The following is a 19,034-nucleotide window of genomic DNA, read 5'->3' as shown; positions in this document are numbered from 1 at the left end:
TTGGCGACCCCCCCCCCCCGGCCTGGGCACCCTCGCTGCTCTCGGCGCTCAGGGAGGGATGGGCACTGGGTGGAGGGTCACACAGGGATGACCTCTTTTCCTTCAGAGCCCAGAGACCCTCCCCAGGCTCCGAGAGGGGAAGGACCCAAACGTCTTGCTAGTCGCAGAGAAGCAGCGATCCCAAATCCTGAATTTCACTGAGAAGGAAACTTAACAAAGAGAAGACGTTTGTTGAGGTTTTCAGCGTTGTGTCTGTGCTGAGCATGGGCGTTAAAACGACGCCCCTTCACGCTCGTCACAGCCAGAGCGGCCTCACTAGGCCGTCTCCTCCCGCGGCCCCTGCTCATGCTCGGTCTGGTCCTTGAGTGGCAGCCAGAGGGGTCTTGGTGAATCTAAGCCTCTTCACATCACCCCTTGGATCTCAGAGTCAAACAAGTCCCCCCCATGGCCACACGCCGCCCTCATGACCTGGCCCTGCCGCCCTCCACCCTGGCTTACCACCCGCGCCTCTCTCTGGCTGTCTCCGTTCAGCCACTGTGACCTCCCGGCTCTTCTTCTAAGACTGTGCTGTTCTCCCCTGCCCGAATGCTCTTCCCTTCTACATACCATGGTTCCTCTGCTACGGCATGAGCTCTGGCCCCAGAGGTGACTTTCTGAGCCCCCTCATGGGACAGGGAACCTCACTGTACCCCAGAGCCTTTGGCCCCTGACAGGTACTTCTGGGTTGACTTAATCCTCTCCCCTGAGCCTAACCCTAACTCCAGGCTGCTTGGACCCTGTCTCATCTGTTCTCTGTGTATCTTCCGCACCTGGGACAGCACAGAGCCGGCATTCAGATTCTACGGAAAGGCCTAAGGAATGTGTGATGAATGAACAGATAACCTTCACCACGACCTCCTGTTACCATCACTTTGTACAAGAAAGGCGGCCACATCGCAGAAAGGACACCCCTTTCCAGGAAGGGGCCACTGGCAACCTTACCCCAACATACCCTGAGGACTCTACATCCTCTTGGAACTTGTCCAAAGGTCAGCCCCACCCTGCAGTAGCTCCAGGGGAACCAGAGGGGACAGGAAGTCGGTTTCCCTGGTAACACCCAATTATCCCAGAGGTGAGTTAGGACTAGAAGAACAATGAACTAGACCTGCCAGCCAGGCGGAGGCCGCCCTCACCCTCACAGCCACCACCTCCCACGACTGGGGTGCAGCGCTCCTCCAGCTCCAGAATATTCCGAGCCCTTAGCCTGACCTCCTCCCTTGCCTCCATAGGGAGGCCCGGCAGAACCCCCAGCCTGTGCTCACACTTGCAGACGATGCTGGTCTGCAGACCTGAGGCCTGGTGTCCACAGCAGAAATCGCGCAGCAGGAAAGCTGTGGGTGGGAGCTCCACTGCGAGCTGGCCATTCGTGGCAGGTGCTCGGAGCCCCCGTCCTAACCACCCACCCACACAGGGTGCTACAGCGACTCAATGACTACATTAAATCTCTGAATATTAAATTAATGATGGAAATCTAAAATATTAATATATTCTAATTGAATATTCTCCGATAAATTATCTGAGCATTTGCAGCAATTCGATTCAACTTTCATTTCTTAAGGAACATTCAGCTGCATAAATATAGCCATTAAAGCAATTCAAGAAAGGGAACATTTTCTGCTCCGATGAGGGAACGGTAAACACAAAGGATCTGCACATTTCTTTCACATGACTGATGAAATCGCAGAACCCAAGGCAGCTGAATCCGCGAATGACTGCTTTCTTCATGTCCCTCTGGCTTTAGCAAGGACGGTATAAATTCCCCCCAGGTCTCAACACGATGTCTAATTACAGGCAGGCTTGACAGATGCTGTGGAAGATCTTGAAGGATGTGCTTCCGTGGGGGCTGCACTAGTGGGACCCAGCTGGGGTGGGCGGTGCCTGACCCCACCCCCATAGGGGGCTGGGGAAGAGGCAGACCCCACCCTGCAGGTAGAGGGCAAGTGGGAGTACCACCCTGACTCACTGCGGGAGTCCGGAAGTTTCAACAAAAACGTTACTAGATAATTAAGAACCTCCCTAAGGAGGCATGTTTCCATTGAGGATGAGCTGGCGACACTCAGAATGTCTTCTTCAGTCACCCTGGAGTGGCTCCTTCCATTCCGGAGACCATCAGAGCAGCAGACTGTGAAGGCAGAGGTGACATCTCCACAATCTCTTTAGATCTTATGAATTATAAACTCTGCAATATAACATCATACCTTGGCTTTAAACAGTCAGCTGTCTTTCCAGTAAGTTAAGAGAAAATGCAATCTTTTACCTTAATCCACAAATTTCTCTTTTCCTGTGCTCTTCGTCCCTTCCTGTAGATCTAAATTTCCAGCCTGAATCCTTTTTTTTTTCAGCCTAAAGAACGCCCTTTACCACTTCCTGTGTGTCTGTTGGCAACGAATTCCCTCAGTTTGCTTATGAGAAGTGTCTTAATTCACCTTCAATTTTGAAGGACATTTTTTTCTGGATATAGAATTCTGATTGATAGGTTTCTTTTTTTCTTTCATTTAGCAATTTGAAAATGGCATTCGTCGCCAGCGGCCTCCCGAAGAGAAACCTGCCCTTGTCGTCACTGTCGTGTGATGTATGGCATCTTTTCCTCTGCTTTCAAGATTTCTATTTCTGTTTTAAAAAATTTCATCAGTTTGACAATAATTAAGGTTTGGCTTTTCTTGTATTTATCCTACTTGTGGTTCAATAAATTTCTTGGATCTGTAAGCTTGTGTCTCTTGCCCAGCTGAAATTTTGTGTTTCAGTTCTCCTCCACCATTCTTCAGATTAGATGCTTGGTACTGGTCTATCTTGAAATGCAGGGACTCTCCTGCCTTCTATCATCTACTTAGAAGCCAGTCTAGTGAGTTCTTTATTAGAGATGTGGGACGTTTCAGTTTCAATACTTCCAATTGGCTATATTATTAGTTTCCCTTGTCTGCTGTGATTCCACACATATTCATTCATTCTGACCATGTTTTCCTTTGAGTCCTTGAACATATTTATAAGGGATATTTCAAAGGTCTTGTTGGTCATCTTATTTTATTTTTTAAAAGATTTTATTTATTTATTTGACAGAGAGAGACAGCCAGCGAGAGAGGGAACACAAGCAGGGGGAGTGGGAGAGGAAGAAGCAGGCTCATAGCGGAGGAGCCTGATGTGGGGCTCGATCCCAGAACGCCGGGATCACACCCTGAGCCGAAGGCAGACACTTAACGACTGCGCCACCCAGGCGCCCCACTTGTTGGTCATTTTAATATCTAAGTGATCTCAGAGTTAGATTCTCTGGGCAATTTTTCCCTCTTCATTGTGGGTCACATTTTGTTTTCTTTCTATTTTCTGGGGGCATGTCTAGGAATTTTTGTTTGTGTATTGATCATTGTGGATGATACATTGTAGAGACAGGTTCTGTTATCTTTCTCTGAACGGCATGGATTTTTGTGACGGCAGGGAGTTAACTGGCTGGACCCAAAGCTAAATCCGTTCCCCTTGCAGTAGACAGTAGGCAACACCTCTGCTCAGTTCTTTCAATCTTCTTGCTGCTGCTTTTTCACCGGGTTCTCTGGTGTCTCCCTCATATATTCACAGCTCCCTGACTGGGCAAAGCTTGTAACCAGATGTGGGAGTCTCCATCTGGGGCTTCATATTTTATAGAATTTATCCCCTCACATTCTGCTGCTTTGTCAGTTCCAAAGTCCATCTTCCAACTCCTCTGACCAGAGAGACTGGTTTTCTGCATGAGATCAGGCCACCTGTTGATGGCAGGATGAGTGCTCTCAGACGGAAAGCACAGAAACAAGATCTCAGCCAGTGCGGTTTCCTTCTTTCAAGGGTAGAGTCCACAGCAGTTCCTGTCTACTACCGGCCACTCTCCAGCAACTTCAAATAGTTATAGAAATTTTCTTGCAAGGTTTATAATTGTTATTTCAGAAGCGTTAGTCTGATATAAACTATTCCACCGCTACCAGGAGCAGAACTTCCAATGTAATTACTTTCAAGTATTGTATCATTAACCTAACGGTCTTCAACATGACCGCGAAAGGCTAAGCAGTAGAGAGGAGCACAAGCGCTGTATCCCTCATTCATGTGATAAACACTTAATGACGCCTACTTTGTCCCCTGTGTTGGGTTTGGCAGGTGGACTATCTCTCAAGGACCTTTATGTTTAGTGGGGAAGACAGATCAATAATCACTGATAAAACACTATCAAAAACTCTGGCTCCGTGGCAGGCCATGGAAGTGCCATGCTCCCCCCGCGAGGGCCTCTGCTGGTCCCTTCTCAGAGGAGATGGGGAGTGGCCAGCCTGGGCGTTGTCAAGGGCAGTGATAAAGCAGTCCAGGCAGAGGGAGGAGTTCGTACGCAGGACTCCAGGCAACCCAGGGTGTGATCAATGGGCAAGCTGCAAGCAGCCCAGCGTGGCTGGAGTCTGGGGTGCCGAGGGGCAGCGTCATGTCATAGGGCCTGTGTGACTCGCTAAGGAGCTCGAGCCTGTCCTGGAGACAGTGAGGAAGCAAAGGAAAGGGAAGAACTCACACATAACACATTTCAAAAGGTCACCTGACTTCCATGAGATGGTGAATAATGACTGCTTGGTCATTCCCACATGAATGGATGCCTTCAGAGAGCCAGAGACTAAGCTCCTAGGTGGACGCTATGATGCTCGTACCACGAGGTCACCCGCAAACATTTTGTAGGATAACAGTGAGTTAGAACTCAGCTGGCGCCACCAAATGTATTCATACATCCAATGAACATCTATGGAGAGCTTACCCCGGGCCAGCTACGGGGTGACTCACCAGGTCCCTGTCACATATGTCACAGAGCAGACCCTGACCCGGGGCACTTCTCACTGCTCACTGAGCTCCAGGGCCTGTGCCCCAAAGGCCCCGCCCATCCATGTCCACACAGAAGGTCAGCAGATATTTGTGGTTGGATATAAAGGAACACAACGTATGTGCACAAAATGGCGGCCAAACTCACCAAGGAAATGTGAAACCAGCCGCGGACTTTGGTCGTTTTGAGCTCACTTGGGTCGTTAGGTGGGAGGCTGATTTTTGCAATCCTTCCCAGCCTCCTGCAGCCGTGCTCTGGTGAGCTCCCTGCTCTAGAAACGGCCTCCGGCTCATCTTGGCCACGTGGCCACCCTTGATGCTAAGCGATTATGTAACCATCTCCTTCCAGAATCTGACATTCAGAGCTCCTTTTCCAGGCCTCGCTCCGAGGACAGGTTTGCATGAGTCCCTGTCTGTTAAAATACCAACTTCCAAAATTAAAGGGCTTGTCTCCCAAGTAGCACGCCGTCCCTCCTCATTATCTTGAGCCAGCTCCCGCAGTTGCCCTGGACAACCCCTCAAGTTAACAAATTCTGAATTTTTATTAGACTTTTTAAAAGTTTGATTTTATCCTCACTCTGAATCTTGCCACAAGTCAAACCTAACACACATGCTAGAAAAGCAAGTGGCTTTTCAAAACGCTCCGCTAATGTACGCGTGAAGGGATCCGGACCTTGGTGGTGCGGGAACCAAATTCTGAATGACAAGCAGCAAGGCGCCAGCCTAGAAGCCCCTGAACTGTGAAAGGACGCCAGTCCTCTCCCCTCTGAATCTTGGGGGCCTGCACGGTGCTTGGCACCGTTGCATGGCCCCATGGGGTTCCCCGTCCAGAGCCCAGGGCTGGAATTCCAGAGCGGGAAGGGCCTCCGTCCAGGTTCCCGGGGGATCAGCCGCCTGTGAACGCGTCCCCCTCTGTTCTGAAGAAGGGACAGCCTCCGTGAGTGGCTGCATCTCCTGGCTCCCCACTTAATTTAGACCCTGGTCTGATTCCAGTGGGCTTACCCGCAGGACACTCGCGGCTCCGCGGCCCAGCCAGCGCGGCCCGCCTTCCCTGTTCTGGATTCTCCTCCACCCCAAACAGGAGCCCCGCTCTCCCCTCATCGCAGAACCATCTAGTGCTTATGGAGGGACGTGATATTCCTTCCACGGAGAAAGCCTGTAATTAACGGAGGTTTTTTGGGAAGAACGTTCTGCCTGCTTCTCTCCCGCCCATTTTTTCATTTAACATATTTTATCAGAATGAAATGCTTTAATGAGCACAGAATTGCAGCTGATCCCAGCTGCACCTCACGGTGCTCTGCGCTCAGCTTCCCATCCCCATCAAGTTGTATTCACACGCGCCGTGATTCGGGCTTCTTTCAGGAGCGGCCTCCCCCAAAACGCTGGCAGGAAACTCATCAACTTCCTGCAGACAGAGACGGGGCAGAAACGCACCCCCAAACCCTTGTCTGTGCTAGGGAAGAATTTAATGGGGGGAGGGGGCGGGAAGTGAGCACAGGAGAAGGTGGGTACACGTGTGTGCATATGAAGTGGGATGGGGTGTGCATGTGTGTGCACACGTGTGTGTGTCTGTATTTCTGTGCTGAATTCTTCACTTGGAGGCCATTTGGAAAAGACGAATCTGAAGATCTATCTCCCTCTAAGAATCCAGCTCGGCTTGGAAGCCTGTGTGCGAGTGGAAGCAGAGGGGCCGGCTCCACGGGAAGTGCTCCATCTCCCGCCCGTCCCAGAAACTCTTGAGAGCAGAGCAAGCAGGGCTCAGGGCCCCCCGCCACCATGGGCGCGAGCCGACGGGCGCCCAGACAGCACCCAGCACGGGGCTTGCTGCAGTCTCTCATTCCGCAAATGCCACGCCTACCGTGGGCAGCACTAGGGACGCGGGAGGCCTGTTCTCACATGCGCGAGCAATGAGCACGGAGTCAGGGGTACTAAGTGCTGTGCGGGAAACGAAGCCGGGCAGCCGCGTGAAGCAAGAGCAGGCTTGGCGGAGCGCTAGAGATCAGATCTGCCTGCTCGCCGGCCGCGGGCACCCCTCCCCAGGCTCCCGGGCACAGCTGAGCATCAGGGAGGACAGGACACCTGTTCTCAAGCCTGTTGGGGCGAGACCAGCCCCGCTTCACACATATCCCCTTCCCTCTGGACAGAGCTGCACGGCATGTCTCGGTGTCCCTGGCCATCCGGTGTGGTCATGTCCATGCCCAGCCCGTCCTGCAGTCCTCATTCCGGGGCCCCGAGTGACCGTCGTAGAGATCCAGCCCTCCCACAAACGACCTTCACCGGAGCAAGAAATAACCTCTAGTGTGTTCAGTTCTGAAACTTCGGGAATGCCCTTTCCGGCAGTCTGCCGACACTCACCCACACCCCGTCCCTCTGCTCACAGCCTATTTTGGAGTGGCTGTGCCCGGCATGGAGGTGGCCCTCCCTACGGGGGCTGCTGGACACGGCAGGGCGTCTTGGGAGCAGAGGACAAACGTGCTCCAACGCAGCCATGGGACAGACCAGGGAACAGGAGAGGCCGCCCCTCAGCGAGGCTCCGCTGCTGCTCCTCCCCCGCTTTTCTCACCTGACACCTGAGGCCGCGTGCCCGTCCCTGAGTGCCCAGTTAGACGTGTCAGTGGCAAGGGGATCTTCAGGACCCTGCAGGGGTCCGGAGCTCCCGCCGGCCACTGCTCTCCCAAGCCAGGTTCGGCAAAGTTTGCGTGATTGGGGAGGGGGGCAAGTTCCCCTGCTTTAGAGCTGCTCAGTTGGAAATGCAGTACGGCCCCCATCAGAGCACACAGATGCCCCTGTGACACCCCCATCAACATGTGCACGGGGCCGTGTGGGAGCCGAGCCCCCGGCTGGTGGGGGAGACTTCGCTCTCGTGCTGGCCTTGCCTCCAGCTCTGACCAGTCAGGCCCTGAGACCACTGCAGCTCCCTGAGGCAGAAAGTACCGAAATGTCTTTTTCTCCACCTTCCAGCAGGAGACAGACTCTGGGAGTCCTCGCGGGCCAGGGGCTCTGCCTACAACGCCTTTCTCTCCTGATACCTTTACAGGCGTGTGTGCGGATAGGCACAGAGGAGGGGTGTGTCGGGCGTCCGTACTGGCGTCACTAACCTCAGAAACTCTGAAAGCCAGGCAGCAGAATAGTCCAGAAGTGCTAGGATGCCGGCCCAAGCTCATGTGCATACCCTGCGGGGTGTGAGCAGACGAGAACCCTCGGCGTTCGTTACAAGCTCACGCGCTCACTGTAATGTTCCTGCCACGTGCCGGGGCCGTGGACCAGGGCCCCCCTTCCCAGAGGTGGGGAGATGAGCTGGATCTGCACATCTGGCCCACAGCTTGCTCTTGTAAATAAAGTTTTACTGGAACACAGACACAGCAGTAGTTTACGTATTGCCTACGGCAGCTTTCACACTACAAAGAGTTGAGTATTTGCAACTGAGTCTGCTTGGCTGCAGAAGCTAAAATATTGACTATCTGGCCCTTTGCAGAAAAAGTCTGCCGACCTCCGAGCTAGAACAGCAATGTTCTCTAAGCTGATTTCTGACTTGTGCAAGCACAGGCCTTTATATAAGACTGACGCACACAAGGAAAAACTTGCTCCCTTTCCAATTTGCTTTTGATCCTGATGACATTCAAGAGGAAGCCTCTGGTCCCAGCGCATCTCGAGAACACTCTGATACTCGCTCATTGCTTCCCTCGTAAACAAGTCCCGGGCAGCCCTGAGGCTCCGACTGTGGACAATATACAGCCAGACATCAACTCTGTTTTCTTCACCTTATGCTTGTCTTACAGTTGGCTTCTCCCATCGCCAACAATGCCAGCTTTCCAACTGTGAGCTAATATAATGTCGCCTCTTAAAATAAATTTATTTATATTAAGAATGAATCACTAATGGGAAGCGTTAGGTAAATGACAAGTGCTGGTTGGATGTGACTAGGGCCCCGAGGGTGGTGAGTGTGTGTGTGGGGGCACAGAACCCCATCCTGTCGGCGGCTTGGGGTTGGCGGACAGACCCCCGAACACGGGATTCCTGGGAATCTACTCCTAGGTTGGGGTTCACGCCTTGAGTGCTTTGCTCAAGCCTGTGCCGCATCACAGGGAACCTCGAACCAGTCAGGCCGAGCAAGGGCAGGGGGTGCTCTGGGAAGCTCCCCATCAGGGGGAGGGGGGACCGAGGTCAGAGGGTCGGCCTCATGCGGTGAGTCTGAGACTCTCTTGTGCTCTCCTGCTACGACCACACACGACCACACGTGGAACGCTTCTGCCCGCTGAGGTGGGGTTTTCCCCAGTAAGCAATTCTGTGACACCTGCTGGGTGCCTACACTTGAACTGGATTCTGACACCAGCTCCTGGAGAGCGTGTCCATCCACAGGGAAGGACTCGGTCCCACAAGGCAGCTCCCACTCAGACGCCCATTGAGAGTCCAGGTTGTCACCCGTGCCCCCGACCGATGGGCTGTAAATCCGAGGTTCCCTCCACCCTCTTGTAGAACTCAGTCATACCCTAGGGCAGCCCACGGAACTCAGAAAACGCTTACTCCATAGATTACCAGTTTGTTTTTATGGGAGCTTCATTACTGAGACACGATTGATTAAATCATTGGTCACTGGCCACTGGCGACTGACTCAACCTCCAGCCCCTCCATAGACCCAGCGTTTGGGGGGGGGGTGTGCTGAACGTGGGCGCCTCTAATCCCAGGGTTGGTTCCCGGGCAAAGGGCCACCACCTCCCTTCCTCAGGGGACTGTCCAAAAGTCTCACGTCATTAACATAACAAAAGACCGCTCCAGTGCTCTGAACTCTCAGGAAATGCCGAAGGTTTTAGGGGCTTGGGCTTGGGGAGGAAAACCAAGGCTGGCTTCCTGCTGCCAATCACCACATCCCAGACACTGCCCTCGGCCGGGTTTGCGGCCGTTCACCGTGGGTGTGGTGTGTGTGGTGGGGCGTCTGACGTGGGCTCCCCTGCTTTGTTCGGCTCTGTCTCTGCATTTTATTTTATTATTATTTTTAAAGATTCAGTTCATTTATTTGAGAGAGAATGAGAGAGAGAGAGAGAGAGAGAACGAGCGAGGGGAGCAGAAGGCAGAGGGAGAGAGAGAAGCAGACTCCCTGCTGAGCAGGGAGCCCGACGGGGCTCTAACCCAGGACCCTGGGATCATGACCTGAGCCGAAGGCAGACGCTTAGTGACTGAGCCACCCAGAGGCCTCTGGTCTTTGCATTTTGAACACACCCCAGCTTCCGGCGTGGAGCAGAGTGGGAAATAAAACAGGCTAGTCCGCCCAAGGAAGGAAAGCAACCCCTTAAGGATGCCCCGCCGACCCTCATTTCCGCCGAGTGGGGTGAGCCGTCCACGATGCATGGGGCACTACGTAATGGGATTCTCACCATCATTTTATCAAATCAGTCCCCAGACTGGGTTGCAATTTTCTTCAAAGAAAGAAGGAAATGCGTTGATGGCCTGGATTTTTGAAATACAAATTTGCAAAACGAATCGTTCCCTTCTCCCTGGGAAAGCACCTTGTGGTGGGGGCTGGGAGCAGGTGCACCGAAGGAGCTCACCGGAGGAGCCCACCGGAGGGCAGCCAAAATGCGGGATTTGGGGTCACAGCCTCAGTCCCAAGACTTCCAGCTTCTCGCCAATATCCTCATCACCATCACAGACACACTGTCTTTCCACCCTCCAGACTCTTAGTCAGAGTTGGAAACGGTTGTGAGCAAAGAACGGTGTCAGAGGTCAAAGGCCAGGCCCCAAGTTGCCACCCTGCCCCCTTCCATCAGCACGGGTGAGATGACCCACGTCCAGCGGGACCGGCTTTCCTGGAGGACACGACTGCCCTTCTGATCTTTCTCTGTCTTGTGTCATCTCGTTATTGAAAAGGTTTAGACGCCAAGTGCAGACCGTCCCTCGCTCCTGCTCCCGGACACGCCCGTGCCCCCCACCCCCCACAAGCCCCACCGACTGACTTGCCAGATCCCGGAGGAGAGGGCGCGCTGAGCCGAGACCCTCCCCAGCCAGCAGGGAGGGGTCTCCACTTACCCGCACGAGCTGCTGTGGGAAGGGCCCTCGGGAATTTTCCGGCACGTTGATGGGTGGGATGACCCAGTCGCGTTTCTGCCTCCTCAGCCCGTTGGCGCTCTGGTGCTGGGGCCACGGCAACAGCATGTCGTTCGGAGGCTGAGAGGCGTCCAGAGCGGCACTCTGCTTTCCTTTCTGCGGCGTTAGCCCGAAGGGGGGAGAGAAGAACCAAAGAAGTCTGGTTAAGTTTCGCGCAGAGGAAAAGGCATCTGTTCAGAGAATCTGTTCTGTGCTCCATCAACAGAGGAAGGCTGGATGACGCTCGGGGAAGTGGCTGAGTGTTAGGGAAAAAAATCTAGAAAGACACCCGTGTCACACAATGAATTGCAGAATTACATGGTGGGGGAAAGAAACTGTAAAAACAGAAGAATAGTCATAGGGTGAACAAGAGCTTTTAAATCCCTGAAGAATGTGGTGGTGGGGGGACTCACAAAGGAAAATGCATTTTAGTTTAAAATGCTTGTTTATGAAAACATACCCTAAAAGCAGTTGATGAATTTGGCAAACGTGGTTTGCAACAAATCTGTTAGGGTTAACAGTCTCACTATATAAAGAGTTCTTGCAAATCAATAAAAAATTAAATCTTTTTGATAACAGGGAAAGGACCTGAATAGAAATTAACACCAACATAAAAATCAGTAGACTTATTAAAAATGTACACATCTTCCTGTAATCAAATATGCCAATTGAAGTAATAACTCCTGTTCACCTATCAAACTGACAAGACTAAACAAAGTGGATCCTCAGGCCTGTGGAGCGTGTCGTGTGGTCAGGAGACGTGATGGTGGAGGGTGCTGGACCCGGCGCTCAGCAGGTGTTTACGCGCATCCCAAGGTTCACGGGGTCCAGGCAAGTCGCTTGGTCTCTCTGAACTCCAGCTGCTTCTTTTATAAGACGGAGCTGGTAGTAACAGCACTAAACTCACAGGGCTGCTTCGGCAATTACGCGAGAGCCCCTGCCTGTCGGGCAGCCGCTGGGACTGGATGCTGATGGGGCTCATGGCTGCTGGGTGCTGACCACGACGGCCAGCTGTGGGCCAGCGACCATCCAGAGCCTCCAAAATCGTCCTCCATGTCAACTGTACATCAATGAAAAAAAAGGTCTTGCTCTTTGACCCAATAGCTGCACAGCTGTCCCAAAAAACTACATGTGAGGATCTCCCTGTGAACATGTGCATTGCAGATGTTTGATAATATATTATGTATACATAAAGTAATGAAAATCTCGGGAAACAACCTCTGGAGATCTGATAGCAGGAGATACTAGTTAAATGCACTATGCTGCGTTCACATCTTGGGGTATTACAGTCACGGACAGCTACTCTTCGAAGACTAGGACATGGAGAAACGCCCATAAAATAATGGTAAGTGGAGGATGGCACTGGAGTGTACACGTAACCAAATCCCCATTTTTTTTTTTAAGGACACTGAAAACATTGGAAGGAAATACATTAAAATGTCAACTGTGGTTTTCTCTGATCACCAGTGAGGTTTATGCTATTTTGTTTTACTTATTCCTTTTACCATTCTGTATTTCTGAGTATTACAACATATATGACTTTCTATGATTAAAGAAGCCAGCAGACCCCCACGGACACGCACGGCACTGGCGCAGACCCCCACGCAGGCCCCCAGGGACACGCTGCCCGTCGGAGCTCACACGGCAAAGAGACACCTGGACAGGGACAGCCCACGGCATCTGGCTATCTGGCTACCTCACTCCAACCACGGCGGGTCCCGCTCTCCGCCTGAGCTCCAGGTCCATCCAGCAAGATGGCCCTGCGTAGTCTTACCATTGCCCTCTGTGGATCGAGAACCTGGCCCACTCTTTTTGGCAAAAGAGCTGCATAGGAATAAGTTAGATACACACAGACAAAACTGCCTAACTGATGAAAAAATAAAATCTCATATCCGCCCCCAATGCCAGAATCAATGGGAAAACCCATCTGGACAAGCCACACTGGAAGGTGACAGCCCCGCTGGGACTTTCCCCAGCAGGGTCCCAGCTGCCTCAGGGTCTCGAGCTCCCGCAGTCAAGCGTTTGAAAACCAAAAGCCTTAGGCCACCCCCTCCTGCGTCAGAACGAGCCATGAAAGGTGTGCACATCCCCGTGGCCTTGATGTCTATGCAATGTGACATGATACCAACTTCCGTTCAAGTCAAGCTACAGGTGCCGTGACTCATCTTCAGGCTCTAACGATGGCACAGCGATGGGGTCACGTCTCTAGTTTCCTCGACGAGCTTCACAGAACAGCATTTAGGACAGTCCTGGCCTCACACTGTCCCCTCACAGCCAGGGCCCAGACAACCGCCTTCCTCACCCGCCTCTGTGAGTACCTGATGCCTCGGGGCACTGAGCATTCCACGGGGTCTCCACCGAGACCCTCTCTCCCTGGTTCAGTAGGAAGTGTCCTCAACCCCACTTTATTAGGGAGGTGGGGGGAGCTCAGAGAGGCTAAGTGACGTCCGAAGTTCACGTAGCTCGGTAGGCAGAGGCAGGAACTGAACGCCGGGAGTCAGACCCGGAGGCCAGAGCACCTGGCAGAGGGCCACCCCTCGTGGCTGGGTCTCTGTGCTGTGAGGTCACAGCCCCTTTACCCCTCCTCAAATCACGTGTGTGGAGCGCTGGGCACAAATCATTGTCCCCATTGGAGATGGGAGAACTGCCTGCTGTCCGTGCTACGGAGCCTCCAGGGCACGCAGGCTTTCCCCTATCCTGTCTGGGGCTCCCCCGCCCCGGGTAACTAGCTCACCGGTCCTCAGGCACCGGCCCCAGGAGAAGAGGCTGGTTAGTGTCTGCCTGAGGGCAGCCAGCCGGACTGGGGAGCCTTGCCTGAGAGGGCAGGGAGCCCCAGCCACAAGCACAGCCTCAGGACGGGGTGCTGGTCAACTGTGGCTTCCCCCGATGCCTCCCCCAGTGACGGTGCAGACAGCACGGGTGCCCCCCCGGCCCCCGCCGGTAATGCTCAGGCACCAGCACACGCTCGCTGAGCTCCCCGCGTGTCAGGCTCAGTGAGCATAAAGCCAGTTTTGTTTTCTTGAAGTGCTTTATCTTCGTTTGCTTGGGACGAGCTTGCATGGCGTTAACTTCCCTAGTGTTGTTTAAATAGATTGCCCGTATTTGCCACTATTTTAAAGCTGTGAGACACATGTAGTAACAAAATCTGGTGAAAATCACTGCCAGACCTGTGCAGCCTCGGCCTGGAAGACGCACCTGCTTCCCTGGGGAGACGTCTGTGCGGGTCATCAGCGATCTCAGCGCAGCCGGCACGTCGTTCCGGACGTGCCGCGGTCCCGGCCCACGCAGCACGTGACACCTGACGCTGATGCACAATCACACCGATTCTAAACAGCGTTTCCATTGTTTCTCAGTATTCCGGATTTCCCAACGGATGACACCTGCCGATGCTCCCGGCGCGCTCCTGAACGCTGTACTGCTGAGTAAACGCTGGCGAAGTGTTGGAGAACGGTGTGAACGTGACCTCCGTGCTCCTGTCGCTGACGATTACGTATGCACCTGTGTGCGCACGCACGTACAAACAGGCACGTGCACACATGTATGTGCCCGTACAGGCGTACGTGTACACGCACACGTGTGCGCAAGCGTCTATGTGAACACACAGGCACGTGTGTATAGACATACATGTATACACGAGTGTATGTGCATACGTGTATGTGGTGCATGTGTATATATGCACACGTGTGTAAATACACACATGCATGTGTCTGCACCTCTGCGTGCATGTTTATAACATGTCACAATGTTCTCAAAACCAAAAGCCTGGCATCATGACAGCCTAGCCAAGCCCCATCACTGGGTCATTACAGACAGACAGCTCAGCCAAGTCAGAGGTCCCATTACTGGCGTGGGGGGGGGGGCGGTCAGGGAGGATCCTGGCTGCTGAACTGGCCTCTGGATCCGACCAAGCTCACAGGGGCCCATAGACAGGACAGAGACCCCCGAGGAAATCACCTGGTCTCAATGTCCTCTTACTGGGTATCCCAGAAGACGTAGTTATGAGGTTGATTTCCTGGACCTGCAGGCAGCTTGCAGATCCCTTCACAAGAACCCTCCACAGAGCTCTCAGCCTCAGCACGGCCAGGTCTAGGCTCTGCTCATCTTGTGTTTTGGGGCCAAAGGCCTGGCCATGCTGTCCATACAGAGGCTGGGCTGCACCCCGGGCTGTGCCCCTGCTCCTAACTCCCACCTGAAGTTTGCCCCTGGATCCGCTCCTCTTCCTGGTGCCCTTCCTGCCTGCGTGGGCTCAGATTCCGTGTCCCGTCTTCCAGCAGCCTCCCCACTGGACGCCCCCGGGAACCCCTGTGCACACGGCAGCTGGAGCAAGCTTCCCAGAGTGCTGCCCACTCCCTCAAGTCCTGTGACGGCTCAGCTCGGGCCCCAGAGGCCCAGGACCTCAATGGCTCCCTGTCCCTGCCTGGGCAGGACACCTCCCGCCCTGCCCTGGGGGATTCTTTTGGCCCCACACCATGGGCACTGCCCTGCCTGGGAGGTTGTAGGGCGTCACGGCCACCCACCCGGCATGGAGCAAACGAAGCGGACGGACTTAAATGTGGGGTTCCACACACTTCCCGAGCACCAAAACACAACTGACCCTCAGCCTCTAGCCTCAAGTGCTCGTATGGAGTGGCAGGCCCGGAGCCCTGACGGCAGTGATGGCTGCCGCGGGTCATGGGGGAGCCACGGGCCCAGATTCTCTCTGATTTAGTCCTCAGGCTGGCCACTCTCTCCACGGGGCAGTGATCAGCACAGAGCCAGGACCAGGCAGGGTTCAAACTGGCATCCAGTTATATGCAATTCAATCCACTGGGGAGGGCAGAAATGCTTCATGGGGGATATTATACCTGGGTAGGGTATTGAGGAGTGAATAGGAGTTTGTCATTGGGGGGAATGAGGCTGGGAAGGAATGGCCAAGGGGCGGACGGAGAAGCAGGACAGCATGGGGCCTCAAACACCAGGCAGAGTTAAAAGGCTGTTTGGGGCCCAGAAGAAGAGTGGGGAGGAGGGCAGCATCCCAGGGTCGGCAGAGCTGCTCTTTCCGGACTGCTCTTTACTGGCCCCTCAGTATTTGTTTGCCCCCTGCACCCCAAGCCTTGGTTCCTCTTCTGTGAACCGAGGAGGCCCTTACCGGGGGGTAGTGTGGGGAATAAGGTGATGTCCAGGGCACTGGGCAGATGGGTGGGGGTTTCAGCCCCATTGTCAGGTTCATGGTGGAGAGAAGAAGCCCGAGAAGAGTCATGCTGGACTGGATTCCCAGGGGCTCAGACAGGAGAGCGTAGTGAAGGCTTTAGCCAGGACACCTGGGGGTGGTGGCTTAGCCTGGAATGAGCCCCAAGTGTTCAGAGGGACAGGCTTGAGGGCAGGTGGGCTTAGGGATGTGCTATAACCTTATAGTCCAGGTAAGGAAACTGAGGCACAAGGAGAAGGAATTTGTCCAAATTGCCTGGCTAGTGGGGGAGGGACCGAGCCAGGGGTGATGGGTGGGGAGGTGTAGGACAGCCCAGGTGAAGGCAGGAGCGAGCACAGGTGGCTGTCCTGATGCAGCCCAGGGAGGAGACATGGGCTCCTTTCTGGATGCTCCAGGCTGAGTTTGGTGTCCCCAGATGGGCAGGCGTGAGAGTCCGCCCCAGCAGTCGAAACTGGCCATGGTGGTCTCCCCAAGAAGGGCAGGGCACAATCTCTGGCTGCAGGACGGATGGGCTCTCTGCCCCCAGATTAGGGTACAGTGGGGTGGGAGGGGGCCCCCAGTCCCCTCACCACCTCGGGCTTCTGGTCTCCCTGGCCACGTGGGTGCAGCCCCACCTGCCTTTCCTGCCTGCCTCTCTCCCACCCCACACACATCCCAGCCATGCCCTGGCTTATGCCTGGTCCCTCCCTGGACACACTCTAGGTGCCCGGGTGCCCCAGACACAGCCCACCCTGCTCAGCGCACTGACGGGGGCATTTCCCGAAAGGGGCAGATGAAGGGTGGGGAGCGCGCCTCCCTGACGCGCAGACCGTACAGAGCCCAGGCTCTCACCGCTGAAGCCCCGGATCTGCTTCTTCGTCAGCTTTTATTTACAGAGGGTGTCTCCCTTCCGACCACCTCTCTCCACCGAGTCTCCGTCGTGCTCGCCTTGGAGACGTTCTGCCGACGCGCCCTAGGACAGCTGACAGCCAAGGGGACTTTCTCAGGCTGGGTCCCGTGCCTGGGGCGGGGCCTCGGGTGCGTCTCTTACTGCCTCTGGGCCTCCATCTCCTCACTCTTGGGCCTGGTTCGAGCTCTGTGCTTTGGGGCCACCTGGACAGCTGGGGCGCGGGCAGTGGGGCTGAGGCACCGACCCCGAGCGGCTGCTTCGTTCCACTTGGGGAAGGGTAACCTTGCTGCTGGGTGGGGGTCTGCAGTCCCTGCATCGAAGGGCGCCAACTTCACCAGGACAGGGTGGCATCCCATGCTTGCGCAGGCTGTCGGGCTGGTCCCTTTGCTGGCCGTCTACGGCACATGGGGTCCTGGGGGACTCAGGACGGGTGGCCTTAAGGTCCTTCCTTCCCATCTGGCCCTGGCAGGTGTCTCCTGGCAGGCTCTCTGGGATCACGTCAGGAAGCCCTCGCACTCAGCACACTCACTGCTCTTTTAGGGAAAGAGGTGGGAGGTAAGGGACCCGAGAACAGAAGGACAAAACACTGACAACGACAGGCTTCTGTCTCACCAAGACTGAGGCCCCTGAGCCACAGGCAAGCTGCGTGTTGGAAAAGCCATCATGTCCACCCCGACTCCCCACCCGTCCAAGCCTGCACCCCAACAGCCCCTGCTGGCTCTGCCCCCAGCCTGGCTTCCCCCCGTTGGCGCCTCGCTTGGCACGTTATCTTCCTACGCTCCCAGCAGCTCTGTGCCGCCCGGTCTTGCTCTCCGTGTACCCGAGGATTGTTCTCTCTGTGTCTGATGATGAGTGTAATTGAGTGTGACTTCCAGGTGAGGTCCTCAGGGACGCCGCAAGATGAGGAGGAAGCTGGGTCATTTCCCTTCATCATCGATTCACCAGTGAAAGGTGAATAATGCAACACTGACCCGAGGCAGGATTTAAATTATCGCTTTTTTTTTTAAAGAAAAAAAAAAGAAAAATAGTGTCGGGGGAAGGCTATAATCATACGCACCTCGTCCAATCTACATGCAAAAAGTGGTAATTCATCATATTTTCTATTATCTAACCATTCACCTGTTAGGGACACAGAATTATTAGGAGCCAAGTGTGAGCACTGGCTGTTAAGTAAATGGGCTGACTCGTAAAACATCAGAGGTGAAGGTAAACAAGGGAACATGAATAATGAGGAGTCTGTCTTCATTACAGAAGCTCGGGGTGTCTTCCCTGGGGTGCCCTCCCAGACTTTTTGGGTTTGAGGTGGGCATCAGATGGCAGGTCCCGCTGCACCCCCTCCTGACCCGACCTATCAGGCTCTGCAGGGTGGGGCCCAGTGGTCTGCATGGTGGACGTGGTCCTGGGGGCGCTGGGGGTCAAGCACCAGCTCCACGGTGGATAGCAAGGCCTCGCAGAGACACAGGGACACTTGACAAAGGGCAGCGTGTAGGCAAGGCCAAGTGAAGAGCGTCGTGAACAGACAGGCCAAGGCGAGAGCAGGAGGTTGGGAGCCGGGACTGGTTCCCAGGTGCAGGTCACTAGACAGGGGGCACTTGCTGCTTCTGCAAAGTGCGGCGGTCAAGGGAGCCTCGGCTATTCTCCCGAGAGGAAGCTCAGAAGTCACTCCCCTCAGGAGGCAGAACAAATATGGAAACGGCTTCAAAATCCCCCCATGCCAGATCCCGAGGAGCGCATTTCTAAGACCCCGAAGATGGGGTCACAGATGACAGACGCCCTGCTGCCCCGACAGGCCATCCCACGCTGTCCTCAGGTCTGGGGCTGACCTGCTGGACGCTTCCTCAGCACCTCAAATTCCCTCCATTTTTGAGGAACCGGCATGGGAACAAATCCATCTGATTTGATAAAAGAATTTATGGAAACATTTTCAAGTTAGCTCCCTGTGGAACATGCCACGCGGGCGCTGGGTCTGCTGGTGTCTGAGGCTTCTTCTCAACCACGGGGCTCGGGGTGGGTCTCACGACGTGC

The 19,034-nt window shown here is 54.5% G+C and overlaps 1 protein-coding gene across 1 annotated transcript in view; it reads right to left on the bottom strand.

The window, feature by feature from the left end:
- CDH4 (cadherin 4) overlaps nt 1–19,034 on the bottom strand; it is a 560,000-nt gene that overhangs the window by 134,520 nt on the left and 406,446 nt on the right. Inside the window, exons 4-5 of the mRNA XM_040638543.1 lie at nt 16,693–16,698; nt 10,876–11,049 (exon numbers count right to left, since the gene is read on the bottom strand). Of these exons, the coding sequence (XP_040494477.1) occupies nt 10,876–11,049; nt 16,693–16,698 (180 nt within the window). The remainder of the gene's footprint in view (nt 1–10,875; nt 11,050–16,692; nt 16,699–19,034) is intronic.

This window comes from Ursus maritimus, unplaced genomic scaffold (genome assembly GCF_017311325.1).
Source record: "Ursus maritimus isolate PB19 unplaced genomic scaffold, ASM1731132v1 scaffold_22, whole genome shotgun sequence".
In the NCBI taxonomy this organism is placed as follows: domain Eukaryota; kingdom Metazoa; phylum Chordata; class Mammalia; order Carnivora; family Ursidae; genus Ursus; species Ursus maritimus.
The sequence above is the reverse complement of the archived record's forward strand: the minus strand, read 5'-3'. Positions and strand labels throughout refer to the sequence as shown.